This window comes from Colletotrichum lupini, chromosome 7, assembly GCF_023278565.1.
Source record: "Colletotrichum lupini chromosome 7, complete sequence".
NCBI lineage: Eukaryota > Fungi > Ascomycota > Sordariomycetes > Glomerellales > Glomerellaceae > Colletotrichum > Colletotrichum lupini.
In genome coordinates, this window is record NC_064680.1 from 2,840,462 (window position 1) to 2,857,459 (window position 16,998).

Consider the following 16,998-nt stretch of genomic DNA (forward strand, 5'->3'; position numbering starts at 1 on the left):
TGGGTAAAGTGCTAAGAGACGAGAAGTCGACGATCGCATTCGCTCCACACTATGTGCCATGTACTCAGTGTGTCAGTATCGCAAATTCGGTAGGGCCCGAGGTGACTCTGAGCATGAACTTCGATATTACCATCTTTTGGACTCGGTGCAACCGATGGCCTTTTTTCTGATGTCGTCCCAGGCTATAACGTATCTCGGGGACTAGTGTGCCAGCTACCTCTGCTGACAAGCTTAATTCTCGGGATTTGTCTTTTCTACCATCAACTCTACCCACGAGGATAGCTGCACTTGTATCTTCACTTCACGGACAAGTCAGGATGTTGAGCACAGACAGAGGATAATGCTCTAGAATAGCAGGATCTCATTCTCGAGCCTTGACCGAAATTCATGAGTCGGATCGCCCATGGCACTACCGAGATCCCACATGTCACTTATCATGATGGAATGAAATGCAATGACCGATAACCAGGCCACGCATCTCACCGCGTTGAATGACACTCTGTAATCGCAATCAAGCCAAACGGCTTCCGGCGACGATGAGACAACAAACGCGGCCACCCGAGCGCAAAAACACAAAGCTCCATCCCGTCCCATGTGCAATTTCCAGCGGTCCCCCAAATGAGCCAAATGGGGATAAAGATCGAAGCCAAAAAAGCAATCGGAGCAGCATCCCCCTTGGGCCCGCTTGAGCCTCATTAAAATTCCACAGCATTGCGCCGCGCGCAGCAAAGGACAATTAAGAAAGACGTCGTAAGCACATTGTTAACGCTGCGTGGAGTCGCCCCCCCCCCCCTCGGGATGTGGGCGACAGTCAGGTAGGCATCGCCCATAGCACCATAGCACCATAGGATATTCCCATTCCAAAAAAGCAACCCAACGTATGCAAGGGCCACCCAATGCTGGTCCGCCCGCGATATCTTTAGTGCGGGAAGAGGTGCGGGACACACGGCAGCGCCAAACGGCACCGTGGGAGAAATGGGGGGCACAATATGACGCGGCCCAGCCGAAAAAAAAAAAAAGCACCAACAGGGACACTGCTACGGACCTACACCGTCACGTCAAAGGAAACCCAACATCCCACACCCCATGCCGGGGCCCTGGGTGAGCATTTTCGGCTCTCTCTAACGCGGTGCAAGCTCACCCTGGGCCATCAATGGCGGGTAAGTCGGCCCACCAAACGCCCATCGATGATGCTCCCATCTACTCTGCTCTGTTGTTGCCCGTAGGACACAGCCAGGGCTTGCTGTGTTGGTCCGGCCGTTTGTGCGGTTGTCGCAGTGCCGGCGCGTACGTAGGTACATGTGGGGGCGAGCTGGGATTAGAAGGGAACATGGGTTTTCGACAGAGTCTCTGCCGCAATACCGCCCGCGCGCCGTTTGGGGGCTTGCAACTTGCGTTCGAATTCGGAGGAGGCTAAGCTTGTTGATCACATCAGGTTTTTGGGGGGTCTTACGCATGCTTTTCCTCTTGCTAACCTGTTGCTTCGGCCCTTGGAACTGAACACACACCCCGGTCTGGCGCCTTCGCCGCCCCTCTCTCTCTCACCCCGTCCCGTCGATGGATGGGTAACCGGGAGCACGCATCGGGTTCTTCGGCGGATTGGGTCGTACGTACACCACGCAGCACATACACTACGGGATGATGGGGGGAGGATGGAAGGAATGCATATGCGTATGTCTATTGGGAATAGTTAGAGGTAGATAAAACCAGTGCGGCCCCCTCCTCTCCCGTCTCCTCTTGATGAACTGTTCCTCTGGTGGAAAAAGTGATTGGTGTACCTATCGAGCTTTGCTTTATCAAAGTCTTTCTTGGCTTGCACCTGGTCGGGCGTCCCTCGACTTTCGACAACCTCGCCGCAAAATCGGAATCTCTCATACTGCAGGGACTTGGGGGAAAGAAGGAACCAAGCGCTCTTGCTCCCTGTTCAAGCTTGCCTGCTTATCGCCGCACCGCACCGCACCTCTCGATGACGTTTTGCCCACCTCAGACGAACAGGAACTGAGAAGGAATCAAACGACCGCAACTTCCGGAGCTCTCCAATACTCATATTTCTCAAAAAATACCATACAAGCCAAAGTCGCACAAAGTTTGGAGCTTTCAAAAAAGTCGATATCAGCCAAAGTAAAACGGCGGAAAATCAAGCCAAAATGCAAATCGGACGCCTCCTTTCGACGATCGTCGTTGGTCTCACCATCGCGCAAGCCACACCGATCCAAGACAAAACTTCAGCCTCAACCCCTAGTGTGGAAGAGCGGAAGGAATCACGGGGCAAAGCACCCAAGTACTTTCAGGAATCAGAGTAAGTCATCAAATGCTTCTCACGCCAATTTTTGTGCCTCTTTCGATATCTTTGGGACGATGAGATTTTGGGGGGGGGGGGGATGAGATGAAAGAAGCGACCCAGCGTCTTCCCGAAACTCTAATAAACCATCCCATGAAGATCACCAACACCAACACCTTCCTCACGACCTAGTACCTTATTCTCGACGGTATAACTAACACCCACACCAGCTTCTCAATCCACTACGACGCCCGCTTCGCCACGAAACCCCTCAACGCAACGGCCCAGCGCGAAGCAGTACAGGTCCTGATCCAGACCTACCTCGCCACCCTCCGCGACCTCGGCGTCCAGACCTGGCTCATGCACGGCTCCCTCCTCGGCTGGTGGTGGAACAAGCAGACACTCCCCTGGGACTCGGACGCCGACGTCCAAGTCGCCGAGAACGGCATCAACTTCCTCGCCGCCTACTACAACATGACCACCTGGTACTACAAGTATCCGACCATCCCGCAGGGCCGCTATTTCCAGCTCGAGGTGAACCCCAACTACGTTCACCGGGGGCAGGACAGCTTTGACGAGGACAACGTCATTGACGCCCGATGGATCGACATGGACAATGGGCTGTTCATCGATATCACTGCCGTTCGCTATGTTGAGGATCACCCCGAGGGCGAGGGTGTGCTGGCGACCAAGAATGGCCACGAGTTCCGCGATACGTTCCTGTATCCCTTGCTCGATACCACTTTTGAGGGTGTCAAGGCCAAGATCCCCTACAAGTACAAGGAGATGCTCATCTCCGAGTATGGAGAGAAGGCTTTGACAAATCAGGAATTCATGAAGTAAGTCTTCATAACCTCCAATGCACCCACTGGTTGCTAATGATATTCTCTAGCCATAAGTTCGTCGACAGCAAGATGCAATGGATTCCTACTGATGAACTCTGAATCAAGAGGCATAGGCGGCTGTACGACTTTCACGGATAGATGTATGGGCTTAGGCGTTTGTGTCAAACTCTCGGACAAGGTGTCCGCTTTTAAAACTGATCAGTCTTCATTTGTGGCGTTAGGGAATACCCAAAGCTCTGATTTCAATAAGAAAAATGCCAATCTTCGCTTCAACCCAAACCTGTTGCTGCATGCTCGCTGTCCATATCAAACTGCTCCTCATGTCTCAGACCTAGTCCTTGTCATTATCCTCGACCACCGCCTCCGCGATAGCACCGCCACCTTCCACCATGCTGGTTTTCCTGATTTCGGTCATGGTCACATTGTCGTGCTCCCCAGGTTTACCGAAGTGTTGCTCTGAGTACAATCATCCATGGTCCGCTTCAAATGACCTTGTAGAGCGCTGATGTGGACAATTAGGGGGCATTTGGAACCGCCGCTACATGTATGCGGGATGCGGCTTGCCAAATTGTTGACGCGCTGAGAAATTGTCGAGAGAGTGGCATCGTCCGAGGTCCAAATAGTGGTGGGCCACAATGTCTGGAGCGCGAGGATCCTGAAGTACTCGCCGACTCGAGAATTTTTCGTACAGACATCATCGTACAGTGTTGCATTGAGACAAAGGTGGCATAATTTGGCGTTGGACGGGTGTCGCCGCCCATAGCTGAGACAGAGCCGTCTGGCGGTGATGTATCCTTCGCTCTGGGTGTCCAGGAGGCCCTCGAAAGACCAAATACGCGAGCAAGCTCGTACCAGTCGTTCGTTGACATCAAACTGGAGTCCATCTAGAGTTGAACCGTGTTAGCTTCATGCATTTGACACATACTAGCTTCTATCCAGTTGCCATGGCGCAGAAAATCGCGGAAACAGGGGAGAGATAACAGGGACCAGCGAAAGTGTAACTCCGTCACTCTTACCGAGAGATTTGCAATTTGCTAGAGTCAAGAGCGGCGGGATTCTTGCCCAGATTTCTCGGAAATGCATCGGAAGATTGTGCATAGCAAACTGCCTCAGCTTGACGAGTTCGTCTTTGGCCTCAAAGTTATCCGCTGACTTCAAAAGCATTCCAAGCTCTACAACAGATGGCTGTTCGCCATCGATAATGCTCTGGAGGGCTTTTGGGTACCAGATGCCGATCTACGGCGCGAGCGCGTCGTTACACTTCAAGAAAAGGCTCATTTCCGAGACTCGAAAAAGCTCTCCAACGTCGAGTTTCATGTGCTCATCTTTTTTGGTGTGGTGCAAGACCGAGAGTATGCAGCGGAGGGCTTGCCCGTCGAGTCTCCATGATCCAGGTACAGGTAAGAGACGGACGAAGATGAACTTGCAGCCATCCTTTTCGCTCAACTGTGTATCGATCAACTTTGCAAATAGTCCCGAAGCCCGGCAGATCTGGGAAAATACGCGGAAGCCGGCGAGCATTGTGTTCCGAGAGTCGAGGAGAACTACGTGTAAGTCTCCATTGGGGAAAATGGTTTCGGACTGCCCGGTGAAGTGCTGCACTTGGACGTCCGAGAACTGACGAACGCCCCCCAAAGGCTTTTCCCCGTGGAGCTGCTGATGCTGCCCGGAGTTTGTCTGGGTTACCATCCCGGTTGATTGTGCGCTGTTGACCATCTTCTCAGATGGGTGATTTTCGCCGTCCATAGGGATACGTGTAAGCAATAACGCGGCAGAAAAGGCCGTGGTGCTGGATTAATAAAGTAGCGCGGTTCCGTAGATGGGTATGGCATTGGCGAGATGAGGCAGAGAGGATAGAGAGATTCAAGAAGGAAGTGAAGATGAAAAGCTTGGATGTTATCTGCGAAGCTTCTAGAGCAGTAGGTGCTCTGTCTCGTGCTTTCCGTTGAGATGTCTATCCTGAAGGCAACTGCAACCACCATAGTATTTGAGCGGGGGTCAGACCCGCCTTGGCCAAGGAGCCACCACCTGAGTCCTGAATGAGATTGGGTAAGGTAGTATAGGTAGTTCGTTGAAACGCAAAATCATTTGACAACCCGAATATGGCAGGAAGCTTCAAGAGCGTCCGTTGATTATTCTTATGCTAGTTTGCCTGCTTGTTCCAGCGCAAAAATGTCAAACGGTTCCATATACAATTCGAGCAGCATAGAAGGTCAGTGGAATAATATCGATACCAAAGGACTTGCTGAGTGAAATTCTATGACCGGTACTCCTTAAACTGATCTGGAAAAATGATCTGAAATCAAAATGCTCTTGTTGCCCAATTACCGCCGTGTCCTGAAAGCCAAAATCACCAACTAACCCACTTGCCTTTTGAAATTCGCCAAAACCACCTGACCGCTCTACTTTGATTCGCACGTCAACGACTTGCTGGGCTCGTCCACGCCGTCAGACTTGACAGCATCATCATCAGTGGTAGAAAGCTTCAGCTTCCAGCCCCGGATGCCATCAATCACCTCGACCACAGCGTCGTCTAGCTCGCCCAACCGCTTCTTCAGGGGGCACCTCTGGTCAAGGTCACACCGGTGGGTGTTCATTCCCCTGATCTTATTGAAACGGCGAGCGATGTCGGCAATGGTACTCTCACGCCATGCCTTTTCGTTCGGGTACAGCTGTTGCTTTAAGAACATGAGCGTGCACTCAGCTACTCTTGTCTCGGGAGAACAGACGACCGGAAAGTCACAGACTTCAGACTGTTGACCACTGGCAGGCGGGCAGTTGGGGCAACGGGTGTTCTGGGTTCTCTTGTAGGTGCGGAGACACTTGCTGCAGCGGGAAGTGTCCATCAGGCCTATCTCCGATTGATTCCGTCCAAGATCGATGATGGTTCCCTGCAAGAGAGCGTACAGACGTTGCTTGACTGACTTCGTCTTGCGAACGATGTTGCCTAAGAACTATTAGTCAAAGTGCCTCTCAACCTACTCATCTTAGCAAACTCACGAATGACGTTGTCCGGCAAGGCAGACACCATATCGTCTTCATACCAAGCATTGAAGTCAAAGTTCATTGGGAGATACAAGATAGCAGATCTTGTCATCTTTTGAAACTTTGCCGACTCGCCGAGGTACGCAGTCGCTGCCAAGAGGTAACCAACGTCCCCATGCTCCACCTGTCCAAAGTTAACGAGCCAGTGATTCACCCACAGTCTCAGGGACGCAGAACAGTCGTACTTGTCCAAGTGTATGGCCATGACTGCAATCATCTTGGCACTGAGGTTGTACCACTCGTCTTGGTGCTTGTAGTGTAGAATGGAAAGGATTATCTCCATGGCGTCGGGGTTGTCATGGTGCAAGGTGATGTCAGGCTTCGAACCGGAATGGGTCTTGGCATGTTCCTCGAACTTGGAAGCAAGTAGGGAGTTGAAGGACTTGGATGCGACTCTCAGAATGTGAGAGGAGACGAGGAATTTCTTCTGGGTGTTGTTATGAGCCACGATAAGAGCAACATCCCACGAGGGGTGTAGCTCGACGATGGACTCATCTGCCATCTCAACGTCAGCCATTCTGGGAGAGTCTCGTTGAGAGATGGTGTTTCTCAAAGATTTAAATCGTGTAGATATGATTTAGACGATGATGAAATGGAAATGACACCCCGCTTGATATTTTCGTAGTCTAGGTTGGAGATGTAATGTCGAAACTGACTGATTTTGTGTCTTGAAAATGATAGAGAAGATTGGTGAATGAAGTCATGGAAAGATCGAGGAAGAGTGAATCAGATGTATGGGAAGGTAGGCTCCCCCTCTCCCAGAGGGCAACGACCAACCGAAGGAAACTGAGAAATGAAGTTACTGTTGCCTGAGTCTGAATGGTGAAGGCTGGTATTGTATTGATAGGTTGAAAGTTAAGTTGAAAAGGTAGGAGTTGGAAGCTGTAGAAAGGATGCAAATATCATGTTTTCTCATTAAATACTTTGAGTTTCCTGCGGCTGGATACGACAATCGAGAATGAGCTGTTTGGCGGAATTTTGGTATCCAGGGCAGGTACGATGGTATCTGCAAGAAGGCAAGACTGACAACTCAGGACTTGGAAGACTGACTTGAAACGGAGGGAAGACAATTGCAAGTAAGGAAAGAATTCAAGAAAGCCTGCCGACTTGTGTCATGATCGAACCCTACGGAGATGGCGTCGAGGTTTTTGAGTCAAGAGCTTTTACTTGGCCTGGCTGGCAAGAGCTACGGGAAAAGCAGAAATCGGGTTTGAGTGTCCTGACGCCAAGTAACAAAGCTGCTTTTAGTTATCATCTGATATATACCCCGAACCTTTGAGTTCAAAGAAGGGAGAATATGGGAGCACGCAGTTGACAATGCGAGTGAGGGGCAAGTGTGATGCATTCATCATCCCTCAATTTACTGGCCAAACAAGACATGAACCTCTGCTTCTTGCTCGATTTGAGGTACATTCTAGTCAAGTTAGAAGTGCCACTCGATGAATGTCTTCTTGAATGCCTTTGAGGGCTAGTATTCCTTTTCAACCTCAAGCAGTTACAAAGCAATGGTTCATGGAGAGGCATACCTTGGTGTGTGGAGTTCCGAGTCTGGATGTTGCTTGTGCACGGGCCACAAAACGGCCTGCAGGGGGGTCTTGTGTAAAGGGTCGTCGCGACACGCCTGGCCAGTACTTTAGTTGACGCGCCGCCCCTCAGTCTGCTGTGTACTTGTAGAGATCGGCCTGAGCTCGTTCAAGTATGCGCTCCAAACCACAATAGTCACAGATTGATGTCTCGTTCTTCCTCAATGATATATCCCTTGCACACGAATAATCCGGGGGTTTCATTTGCACTTGCGAACTCGTCCTAGTCCGCAGTCATGACCAGTGAGTCCAGTCGCAGAGCCCCACCAACGAGAGATGCTGACCTTCAACAGCACGAGGGGAGCGCATGCAACAGCGCATGCGAGGAGCTGGGTAAGCTATTCCGGCCCCTTTAATGCTTTCTGCCTAACCGCAATATGTGAAGACATGGCCAGATTGACGATGTTTCGTTTCAATTGGACTTTGGCGACGACCTCACAACCGAAATCGAAGCGCAAACTAGCCCCGAGAGGCCGCCGCCCCGACCGACACCGACCCCGAATACATCTGCCAAGCGACGCAGACTAGACAGCGAAACAGCGCGACCTGGTATCACCGAGGCGGACAATGTTAGCCAGACGCAGAAATCGCCAGGAAAGCCAGATGTCTACGAACTCCAAGAAGAAACCTCTACCGAATCCGCACAAGCCACAGTCACGCAGCCCGCAGCGAGGCCCGATGCCGTTGTCGAAGCCGGCGACCCCGACTCGGTCGAGTCTCTGCCGCCACCGCGGCCCGCCCCGTCAGCTTCATTTGTTTCACCAGTATCGAGGCGGATGACAGCAGATAACACCGAGGTGGAGGAGAGTCCTGCGGATGCGCCGGGCAGTGGGAGACGGCGGAGGATCACAACAAGCAGTGCTGTCGCGTCGAGCGCGAGGTTACAAGAAGCCCTATCCCCGGGAGAAAACGCGACAGAGACTGTTCCAATATCGTCTCCTTTGGAGCGCAAAGTGCGGCGGAACACGACTAGCACTCGCAGGTCCACACTCAGCTCTCGTGGGAGTCGTAATTCGGCCGCATCTGCCAACGAGGACCTGGACGAGCTCTCTCCGGATCGAACAGCAAACTCTGTCTCTAGGACAAGGTCTCCCGAGCTTTCATATCGTGGTGAAGCAGAGCCAGAGGAAGAGGAACAAGAAGCATCAGAAGTACCTGCCGACGTATCAGAACGAGCAAGAGCAAATAATTCCCAAACCGAATCGATACTGGGACCGGAGCTGGACGCTATCGTTGACGAAGTGCTACAGCAGGAACAGGATCACAATGAAAGCTTGGCCGAGGAAGTGGGCGCGAAGGAAGCAGCTCAGCAACTGGGCCGGAAGCGACCGCGCACGAGTCCCCGGAAGTCATCCCCGGAACCAGATTCTACGATAGCTGAAGAGGAGCAACAAGAAGAGCCCGTGACAAAGAGGCGACGGAAACAAGCTCAAAATAGCCCAGCGAAGCAGAAGCAAGGCAGACCGAAGGCGGCATCCAAAGGCAAGGCGGCTTCTACAGCGAAGGACGCCTCACCCAAAGCTGCACCGAAGCGCAGGAAGAAGTCCGGATCAGATGGGGTCGATGAGGCTGTATCCATTCCCGTGCAGCGCTTCACAAAACGTGTGCAAGTGGCTGAAGGCGGCGACGACGAAGCAGACGTGCTCGCTATGGATATCCCTTTCGCCGGGCGCGGCGGTGTGAACACGGTCGACGTGTTGACCCATACGTGCGACGAGATTATCGAGACTAGCATAGAGACCCTGAAGGAGGGAGTGCGTAATGCTCAAGATGCATCCACCAAGAGGGAGCATCGCGTGCAGCAACGGGCCCTGGAGGCGTATCAGGACGAACTGAGGACGCGGCTCCTCCAACATGTGGGTAGATCCGCACCCCGAGGCTGGTGGTGGTTGCCACCGTACCGTGCTGACTCAAGAATTTCAGACCATTCTCCTCGACACGCTCCACAGCTTGCGCAAGCGAGTACGCAGTGTCCAGAAAGAGAGGATCACTCTTCGGGACGAAATCATGCGCATCCGAGCCGAGCGAGACCAGGTGGCGCTCCGGAAAGATGCCGTCAGGATTAAGCACGAGAGGGTGACGGAAGAAGCACTGGTAATGTCACACCCTCACCCTGCCCAAAAGGCGACACCACACACCTTAACTCAGCCTTATGAGCTCTTTCTAACCGGCCGTTGTGTTGTGTGTGCCCACAGAACCAATTGAGCTTATCTTCGCAGATGCATGACATTGACATGGCCGTGGAGCGCGGTCGCGCGGCCCCCGAGCTGAGCCCGGCCGAGAAGAAGACGGCAGAGTTGGCGAACCTCGAGATTTTGATATCCAGAATTACGGACCAGGCCTGTACGCGCAGTGACACGGGGGGCACGCTGAAGCAGGTGAAGGATTTCAACGCGTTCCTCGAACGAGCCGCGGTAGCTCTCGAGGGTCGATAGACAATAGACGAGACGCAACAGAGAGACCGGAAGAGAGGCAACAAATGGCCAGGGCGATGGTGATGTGGTGTATTTGCCCACGTCATATCTGATCTTCACGACGAGTTTGGCGTTCATGTGCGATGCTTGGGGCAAGCAAAGCTTGGGCTCTGGGGGGAAGAGGCAAGGAAGGGAGGGGTTCGACGGGTGGCCTTTGCCGGGGATACCCAGGAGATTCGGCTTTCGGCTCCCCCCCCTCTCCCCAATTGATGACTATGATAATTCAGGCCAAGAAAGCCAAAAGAAGGAAAGCAGCTGCTTCAGCTTCCAGCCCTTCACGGGGGGGTTTACCAATAGGCGGGCGTTTACTACCACGCCGTTCTGGTGCAAACTCTATTCCCCAATAACACGACAGCCCAAAGGGGGGAAAAGCTGTCTTACTTAGGGAGCTGTGTAGAGCGCCATTTACTTTTGAATTGAAGACGAAACTAGGCGCCAAAGCAAATCCAAACCTGGCCCAAAGGGAATCGAAGAGAGTCTGGACCGTTTGCCTGTCCTCTTTTCCAAATCCAAATCCAAATCCAAGAAGAACTTTTTTTGTTCTCTTTGGAAGTGACACTATTTTTGGTCTTGTTGGTATCCGTTCCCCATTTTGACGTCACTAAGCCTTATTCGAGTATGACTATGCGCCCTCCCCCATCCACGTCCCAAACCTAACTATCAGATCTCTCTTTGCGTATACTACTCTTGTAAATTACCCTGCAATGCAAGAGCCAGTTGGGCCCAAGCCATCATTGACATCCGTCATTCTACCCCATATAGTACCGTCGAATACCACCGTGACTGGTTGGGGATCCCTGGGAATCGGGGTGGCCGTGTTGTCACTTTTTGGTAGGCGTCCCGGGTCCGTGTGTCTTTTTTTCTTTTTTTTTTCCTTTTTGTGTTGTTCCCACTCTCCGCAATGTGGCGGTCGGCCACCCGGTAACTTCCACCCTGCTAAGAACTGAACCGTGAGGTAAACTGCGCAAGTGTGGTGGTAAGGTTGAGCTTCCCCGTGCTGCCCAGTGTGCCCGTGTCATGACATCCCATCACGGAAGTACGGCACTTTTCTTCCCTGTAATAGTGCCTGTCCCCAATTCGTTTCCTGCAAAGTTCCTACAATCTAATTCCCGGCCTGCCCTACGTGCATCACACGCCCCCCCCTCCCCTCTCTTCCACTTCTCTCCCCTTCGCTGTTACTCTGCCACTTCTGCCCCCCCCCCCCCTCCAAGCCCCTGGACCCTGTGCTTCGCCCGACGACGAAGCCACAGAAGAGAGACGAAAAAACTGGGCTTCGGCTACGGCGAGTGGGTGAATGATTGGATGTTTTGATCATGGTTTGCCGCTTTTGCATCCGATGAGAGAGAGAGAGAGAAAGCTGCGCTTATTCGGGGGGCCCAGTGGAGGGAGTGCGAAAACCGGGAAAGGCCACCACAGGAGGGGGAGGGGTGTATGTGTGTGACACTGAGCCGAGCGAGTTGGTCTAGTTTGGACAGGATAGGATCCCTAGGATAGGATAGGTCAGGATAGGTCACCCCGACGAGGTTTAGGGATCCTCGGCCACCGACCGCTTCAGCTGGGCTCATTGGGGGGGGAGCGAGGGGGGAGGAGGGCGCCCAGTCTCCTGGTTGCTGAGGTGTGTGCTGCTTTTACCACTGCGTAGCTACGTAAGTAAGGTGAGGGAGGTATGTTGGTGAGCGAGTACATAAGGCGGGAGGGGGAAGCTCTCCTTCTCCTCACTTCCTCTCGACCCAGTTGTTAATTCAAACCACCATCACCATCATCTTCACATAGACGTCTGTATAGACCCGTACATACAACCCGCCACCTCTCTCTTCCCACCACCAAAACAAACCAAACCGTCAACATGCCCGCTCCCGAGGCTCCCCAGCAGCAGGCCCCCATGGAGGTCCCCGTTGAGAACGGCATCGTCACTCAGCAGCCCGTAAGCTCAACTTCCTCTTTCCTACATCACGAGTCCAACGGTGCTGACAATGAGATGATAGTCCGCCGAGCCCCAGCCCGAGATGGGTCTCCGTGGTGGTGAGGAGGCTGGCTGCGAGCTCTGCTGCGGCCTCTGCGGCTGCGAGGAGTCTTGCTGCTAAGCAGTTCCTTTCCACGATTGACGGGAAGATGATAGTGGAGGAAATGAAACTTTTGGGAGGAACTTGAGGGTCACCCTTTTTCGGCGTTTAGGGGCGATTTACTACCATTACCTACCGATTCTAGGAGGAGACGGAAACGACTTGGAGATTTTTTGGATGCTATTATATATATATCACCGATAAACAATCGAATATATTTCACTTTGACATCAAATTCTATTGCAACCTTCAGATGTCTGAGCCAAGCAATGTCGTTGAAGAGCAGAGGCTCAAAAAAGTCTTGGGGTGATGCGAGGCGGCGGTCCCTGGGCTGCCAAGCTTTCAAGTGCGCGGGTAGATCTCTTGGGGAGTCTTGGCACGCCTTAGCGAGGTGCTTGGAAGGGCTGAGTGGCAGCAGTGTGTGCGAAAGGGGTGTGTTCGGGTACGTCAGACCTCGCTGCAGAAGCCGCCCGCAAGCCGAGACCTTCTTTTTTTTGCCAGCTGTTGCAGCTTTTGCTGGTTACTGCGCCATGCTGTCAACAACTTCACTTCATCCCTCCCCCGCCATTGGATTGTCCTGCATCACCGCCTTTTCTGGGCTCATTGGATCTCCGTGGAAGAATCGTCCGAGGCAGGTAGAAGTCATCGCACTCTTTCAGGGCCTCCCAGCGTCGTCATTCGTGCCCGATGACCGTGCAGCGAGGGCACGTACTCGGGAGAAATGACGATGGACCTCCCGAGTCCCGTCTTCTTCCCGTCGGTTCCGCGAAGGATCACCACCCCCTTCCCCAGTGGTCGATGCACCCTTGACGTGTTCACGAGCCCATTCCTGTCATGGTTTCAGACTTTGCAGGTTGCTGAGTGATTTTGTGCGATTTTGAATATCACTCACCTTACTCTTTCCCGCCATTTGCCAGTCTGACTTCAGGTGAAACGCGAACTCTACCTTATTCCTCCGTCCCCTATCCCCTGCCAACTTGACCTCCCTCCCCCAACTGCCGCGGACTGCGGACCGGAAGCTGGAACCCCTGGCCCTTTATCCTCCGTTCTTTGAACACGAGATGGGATGAGAGTTTCGTGGCTGACGCTAACCCTTGTTGAGGGAATTTACTGAGGGAGGAGGCCTCGGTAGGTTGCAAGTTATTTGTCGTTGCTGAGGAAGTGCCGTGTCGTTTTTGGCGTCGGTGTGAGGTTGGCCAAGTCACGTCACAATCTGAGCTCTCACTCTGACATCTCTTGATCAGGCTCTGTAGATCTTCCACTTCGAGCTTCAAAGTATCTCAAGAGATGATCTGAAGCAAGTTCAATGAGCGAAAGTATTGAAGAGAGAATTGAGCCAGTGCCAGGCGCTTTTTTCTTTACATTCGGGAATGCATGCGTAGAAGTACAGGGTAGTCTACAGTCGTTTTTACAGAGGCCGATATCGTGACATACAAGACCCACGGCAACCCCAACCACGAGGCTTCAACGATCCAATGCTCCAACTTCCATCACCTCATGTGGCTTCTCTCACAGGTTACTCTTGTCATGTAGACCCTGAGGTAGCCGTCCCTCCAAGTTCAGACCAGAGGCCTTTTTTACTTCCCACCGCCAAACGTCCCCGAGATACGATCCACAATCGTAGCCTTGCCCTCCGCCTTGCGCCTCTCCTTCTCCTTCTCCTGCTCGTCCCACAGCTTCTGCACGTTCTTGGCCACCTCGACGTTGGCCTGGAAGTCCGCCCGCAGCGCCGCCTCCTCGGCCGCCCTCTCCGACTCGGGCAGCTGCTCCAGTTTCTCCTTCCACGAGGTCTCCAGGTCCGGCCTCGGCGTGTGCGCCGCGGCCGCGGCCGGTGCGGCGACGGGTATCGCGAAATCGAACTTGGGCACTGGGAGGCCTTCCTTCTTGGCGGCCTCCACGGCCTCTTCCTGCTCAATCATGCGCCCGTAGAGCTGGTCTGCGTGCATCTGGATGTCTTCTTCCACTTGGGCCGAGCGGCCGTTGATGGATTGGTAGCCGAGGGCCTTGAGGAATCTCTGTTTGGAGGGAGTGTCAGTATTATGTTCTCGAGACCTCCCCAGCTGGGGTGGATTGAAGATGGGGTCAAGGGGGGTATCCGCACCGTCTGCATGGTATAACACCTCTCAAACTTTTGCACTTGACGCCTGCACATCTGCATCCTGTCCTCCCAGTCGCCGCTCTTCATGCAGTTCACCCACTCCTCCTGCTGGATGGCGCAGTTCTCGAGCGCCGCCCGGCCAATGTTGTGCTTCCTCTGCTTGAACCCGTCCAGCACGTCCATGAGCTTCTCGTGGTCCGTCTTCGTCTCGGCTTCTACCTCGGCGTAGGGCCGGTACGTCTTCCACAGGTGCGCGTACCGGCCGTCTTGGAAGAGGCTCTCTTTCGGCACGATTGGCCGTTCCGCGGCGGCATCTTGTGACTGTGATTGCGACTGGGCCCGTGCTTGTGCGGATGCTTCTGCCGCCAGCGCTGCTTGCGCGGCGATTCGTATGGCCTTTTTCTCGGCTTCTTGGACCTGCTGCTGCTGCTGGATCTTGACGGGGGATTCGCGCTCGAGGTATTCGCGGAGCTTGGGGTCGAGGGACTTGAGAGGGTCGTCGGACGAGGCGCTGGGGCCGAACCAGCCGTCGAACCAACCCATTGCGACGGAGAGGCTCGAGGATGAACGGGGAAGGCCTTTGGAAGAAACAAGAGCTTTCACCTGGACGAGTTTGGAAAGGATTGAGAAGCTTGGGGACTTTTCGGCTCGTCGCAAACTGGAAGCTCTGGGAGAATTTCGAGGTGGGTGGCCTTGGACCAATCAGATGGCTGAGAAGACAAGGAACAGCTGTGCATACTTGAAGCTACGCACTGTATTTGGCACTGTTACATCAGGTCACTCTAATTATGCTGCTCTCGAATACGTTTGATGACCTTCAAGTCCGTAAGTGCGTCTCCCTAGCTACGTACTTGGCATTACTCCGTAAATCAAATGTGCTGGTGCTAGTTTGGATGTGGACTTGTTTTGCTATCATTCTCGAGCTGAGGCTTCCATTTGCATCGCTACAGTATCTTGCCATCAAGGCAACTATTTGCCATGACAGCTCTCCACGTCTTGGTCCGAAAGACCGTCGTTATGCGGGATGTTGTGACAGAGTCGGATGGGGCGCAGGAACAGCATGTCACTGGATCACCGAGGAGTCTACAGTGGCACAGTCAACCCATCCTAATCATTCTTTTCGTTCATTTGACCCGAGGCGTATCGCAGTTTTCCGTTCCCGCAAAAATCACAAGCCCATCGTGTGCCCAAGACAGCCAGAGAAGAATCTCTAGATCACAACCACGTGGCTTGGCTGATCGAATTCATTTTGGTCTCTGATTCTGCATCTATAACACTCATGTGGATGCAGTTTCCCTGATGACCTCCCATCCGGTATGTAATGAAGAACCCACACCGCAGTCACGCCGTAAATGCCAATGAGCCGATTTAGAACTTGCTGAAGGACTTGACAGCCTTGCCGGTGCGGGGAAGGACGCGCAGGACGTTGAAGCGGACCTGGAGCCGGTTGTGTTAGCAAAACAGATTCTTGATGGAGAACGAGCCTCGGGATCAGGCGTCGATCGTGAATGTCGCGTCGCGAACGTACAGTCTTGCTGAGGGGTCTGCACTGGCCAACGGTGACCTGGTCACCCTCCTCGACACGGAAAGCGGGGGAAACGTGGGCGGCGAGGTTCTTGTGGCGCTTCTCGTAACGGGCGTACTTGGGGATGAAGTGAAGGTATTCTCTGCGGATGATGAGGGTGCGGTGCATCTTGGTGGAAACGACGGTGCCGGTAAGGATACGACCGCGGATAGAGACCTGGCCGGTGAAGGGGCACTTCTTGTCTGGAGGGGGTCCAACGTTAGCATGTCAGTCCCTTGAATTGGTTTGTGCTGTTTCCCAGCGCGCGTTGCAACAGTCCTCCGTCGTGTGTCGTATGTTTCCTCCTCTTGTTCTCCAAAGTTCCAATCCTCTTCCGCCGTCGTTTACAGTCCTCCATTCGTGTCGCGAAGTTTCGTCGGAATAAAAATGTCGTGTCCGTCGCGCGCGCATGGGATTTCCAACACTTCAATCGATCTCGCTCGCCAACGTACCGATGTAGGAGCCCTCAATGGCAGTGGCGGGGGTACGGAAACCCAGACCAACGTCCTTGTACCATCTGCGGCCGCTCTTGCCGGGGCGAGCAGACTTCGCCTTGGTCTTCTGGTTAAGGAAGATACCCTTCTGCTTCTGGAAAGCCCTCTCGGACTGGACGGTCAACTCGGTAGCCATCTTGACGTCGTGGTGCGGTCGACTGGGCGGGGGTGGGTGCTGTTGAGGGTTAGGAAGTCGTTGATGCTGAGCCGCAACTTTTCACCAGAGTCTGCAAAATCGGGGGTGAGAGAACGTGAGGGTCGGGCCTGCCCTGAAATTGCCATTAGGGCTGTGGACATGAAAAAATTAGCGAGACGCCAGCCCCACCAGTATTCAGCCACATTCAACACTGCAGCCACAGCTTGGACTCTCAGCCACTTTTGGATCATTCCAGCCACAGCTGACAAAGACTCACAGATTCTGCACCCTGGCACGCCTGGTCGCAAACGTGGTCCATGCGGTGACAGCGGTTTTCGACGCTACCACAGCAACAAAATCGCGTCTATTGACATCACTCTCTACAAGCCAATCAGAACCCTGGTAGGCAGTAAAC

The 16,998-nt window shown here is 53.4% G+C and overlaps 7 protein-coding genes across 7 annotated transcripts; 4 read left to right on the forward strand and 3 right to left on the reverse strand.

The window, feature by feature from the left end:
* Positions 1-1,153: 1,153 nt before the first annotated feature.
* CLUP02_13881 (uncharacterized protein) lies at positions 1,154-3,225 on the forward strand (the record flags this gene model as incomplete). The annotated part of the gene is made up of 4 exons (XM_049292817.1): positions 1,154-1,160; positions 1,996-2,299; positions 2,512-3,120; positions 3,174-3,225. 4 exons carry the CDS (start codon positions 1,154-1,156, stop codon positions 3,223-3,225), a joined length of 972 nt encoding a protein of 323 aa, XP_049149963.1.
* Positions 3,226-3,457: 232 nt separating this feature from the next.
* Positions 3,458-6,688, reverse strand: CLUP02_13882 (uncharacterized protein; the record flags this gene model as incomplete). The annotated part of the gene is made up of 8 exons (XM_049292818.1): positions 3,458-3,582; positions 3,660-4,010; positions 4,143-4,362; positions 4,432-4,915; positions 5,103-5,239; positions 5,308-5,491; positions 5,545-6,073; positions 6,127-6,688. 8 exons carry the CDS (start codon positions 6,686-6,688, stop codon positions 3,458-3,460), a joined length of 2,592 nt encoding a protein of 863 aa, XP_049149964.1.
* Positions 6,689-7,990: 1,302 nt separating this feature from the next.
* CLUP02_13883 (AT hook domain-containing protein) lies at positions 7,991-10,189 on the forward strand (the record flags this gene model as incomplete). Its single annotated transcript, XM_049292819.1, has 5 exons — positions 7,991-7,997; positions 8,048-8,087; positions 8,140-9,610; positions 9,678-9,848; positions 9,950-10,189. 5 exons carry the CDS (start codon positions 7,991-7,993, stop codon positions 10,187-10,189), a joined length of 1,929 nt encoding a protein of 642 aa, XP_049149965.1.
* Positions 10,190-12,074: 1,885 nt separating this feature from the next.
* Positions 12,075-12,312, forward strand: CLUP02_13884 (uncharacterized protein; the record flags this gene model as incomplete). Its single annotated transcript, XM_049292820.1, has 2 exons — positions 12,075-12,152; positions 12,214-12,312. 2 exons carry the CDS (start codon positions 12,075-12,077, stop codon positions 12,310-12,312), a joined length of 177 nt encoding a protein of 58 aa, XP_049149966.1.
* A 248-nt stretch (positions 12,313-12,560) lies between these two features.
* On the forward strand, positions 12,561-13,156 carry CLUP02_13885 (uncharacterized protein; the record flags this gene model as incomplete). The annotated part of the gene is made up of 3 exons (XM_049292821.1): positions 12,561-12,637; positions 12,758-12,904; positions 12,991-13,156. 3 exons carry the CDS (start codon positions 12,561-12,563, stop codon positions 13,154-13,156), a joined length of 390 nt encoding a protein of 129 aa, XP_049149967.1.
* A 712-nt stretch (positions 13,157-13,868) lies between these two features.
* On the reverse strand, positions 13,869-14,932 carry CLUP02_13886 (uncharacterized protein; the record flags this gene model as incomplete). Its single annotated transcript, XM_049292822.1, has 2 exons — positions 13,869-14,306; positions 14,393-14,932. The coding sequence occupies 2 exons, from the start codon at positions 14,930-14,932 to the stop codon at positions 13,869-13,871; spliced, it is 978 nt and encodes a 325-aa protein (XP_049149968.1).
* An 825-nt stretch (positions 14,933-15,757) lies between these two features.
* CLUP02_13887 (ribosomal protein S17) lies at positions 15,758-16,902 on the reverse strand (the record flags this gene model as incomplete). The annotated part of the gene is made up of 4 exons (XM_049292823.1): positions 15,758-15,826; positions 15,918-16,156; positions 16,406-16,622; positions 16,861-16,902. 4 exons carry the CDS (start codon positions 16,900-16,902, stop codon positions 15,758-15,760), a joined length of 567 nt encoding a protein of 188 aa, XP_049149969.1.
* Positions 16,903-16,998: the final 96 nt, after the last annotated feature.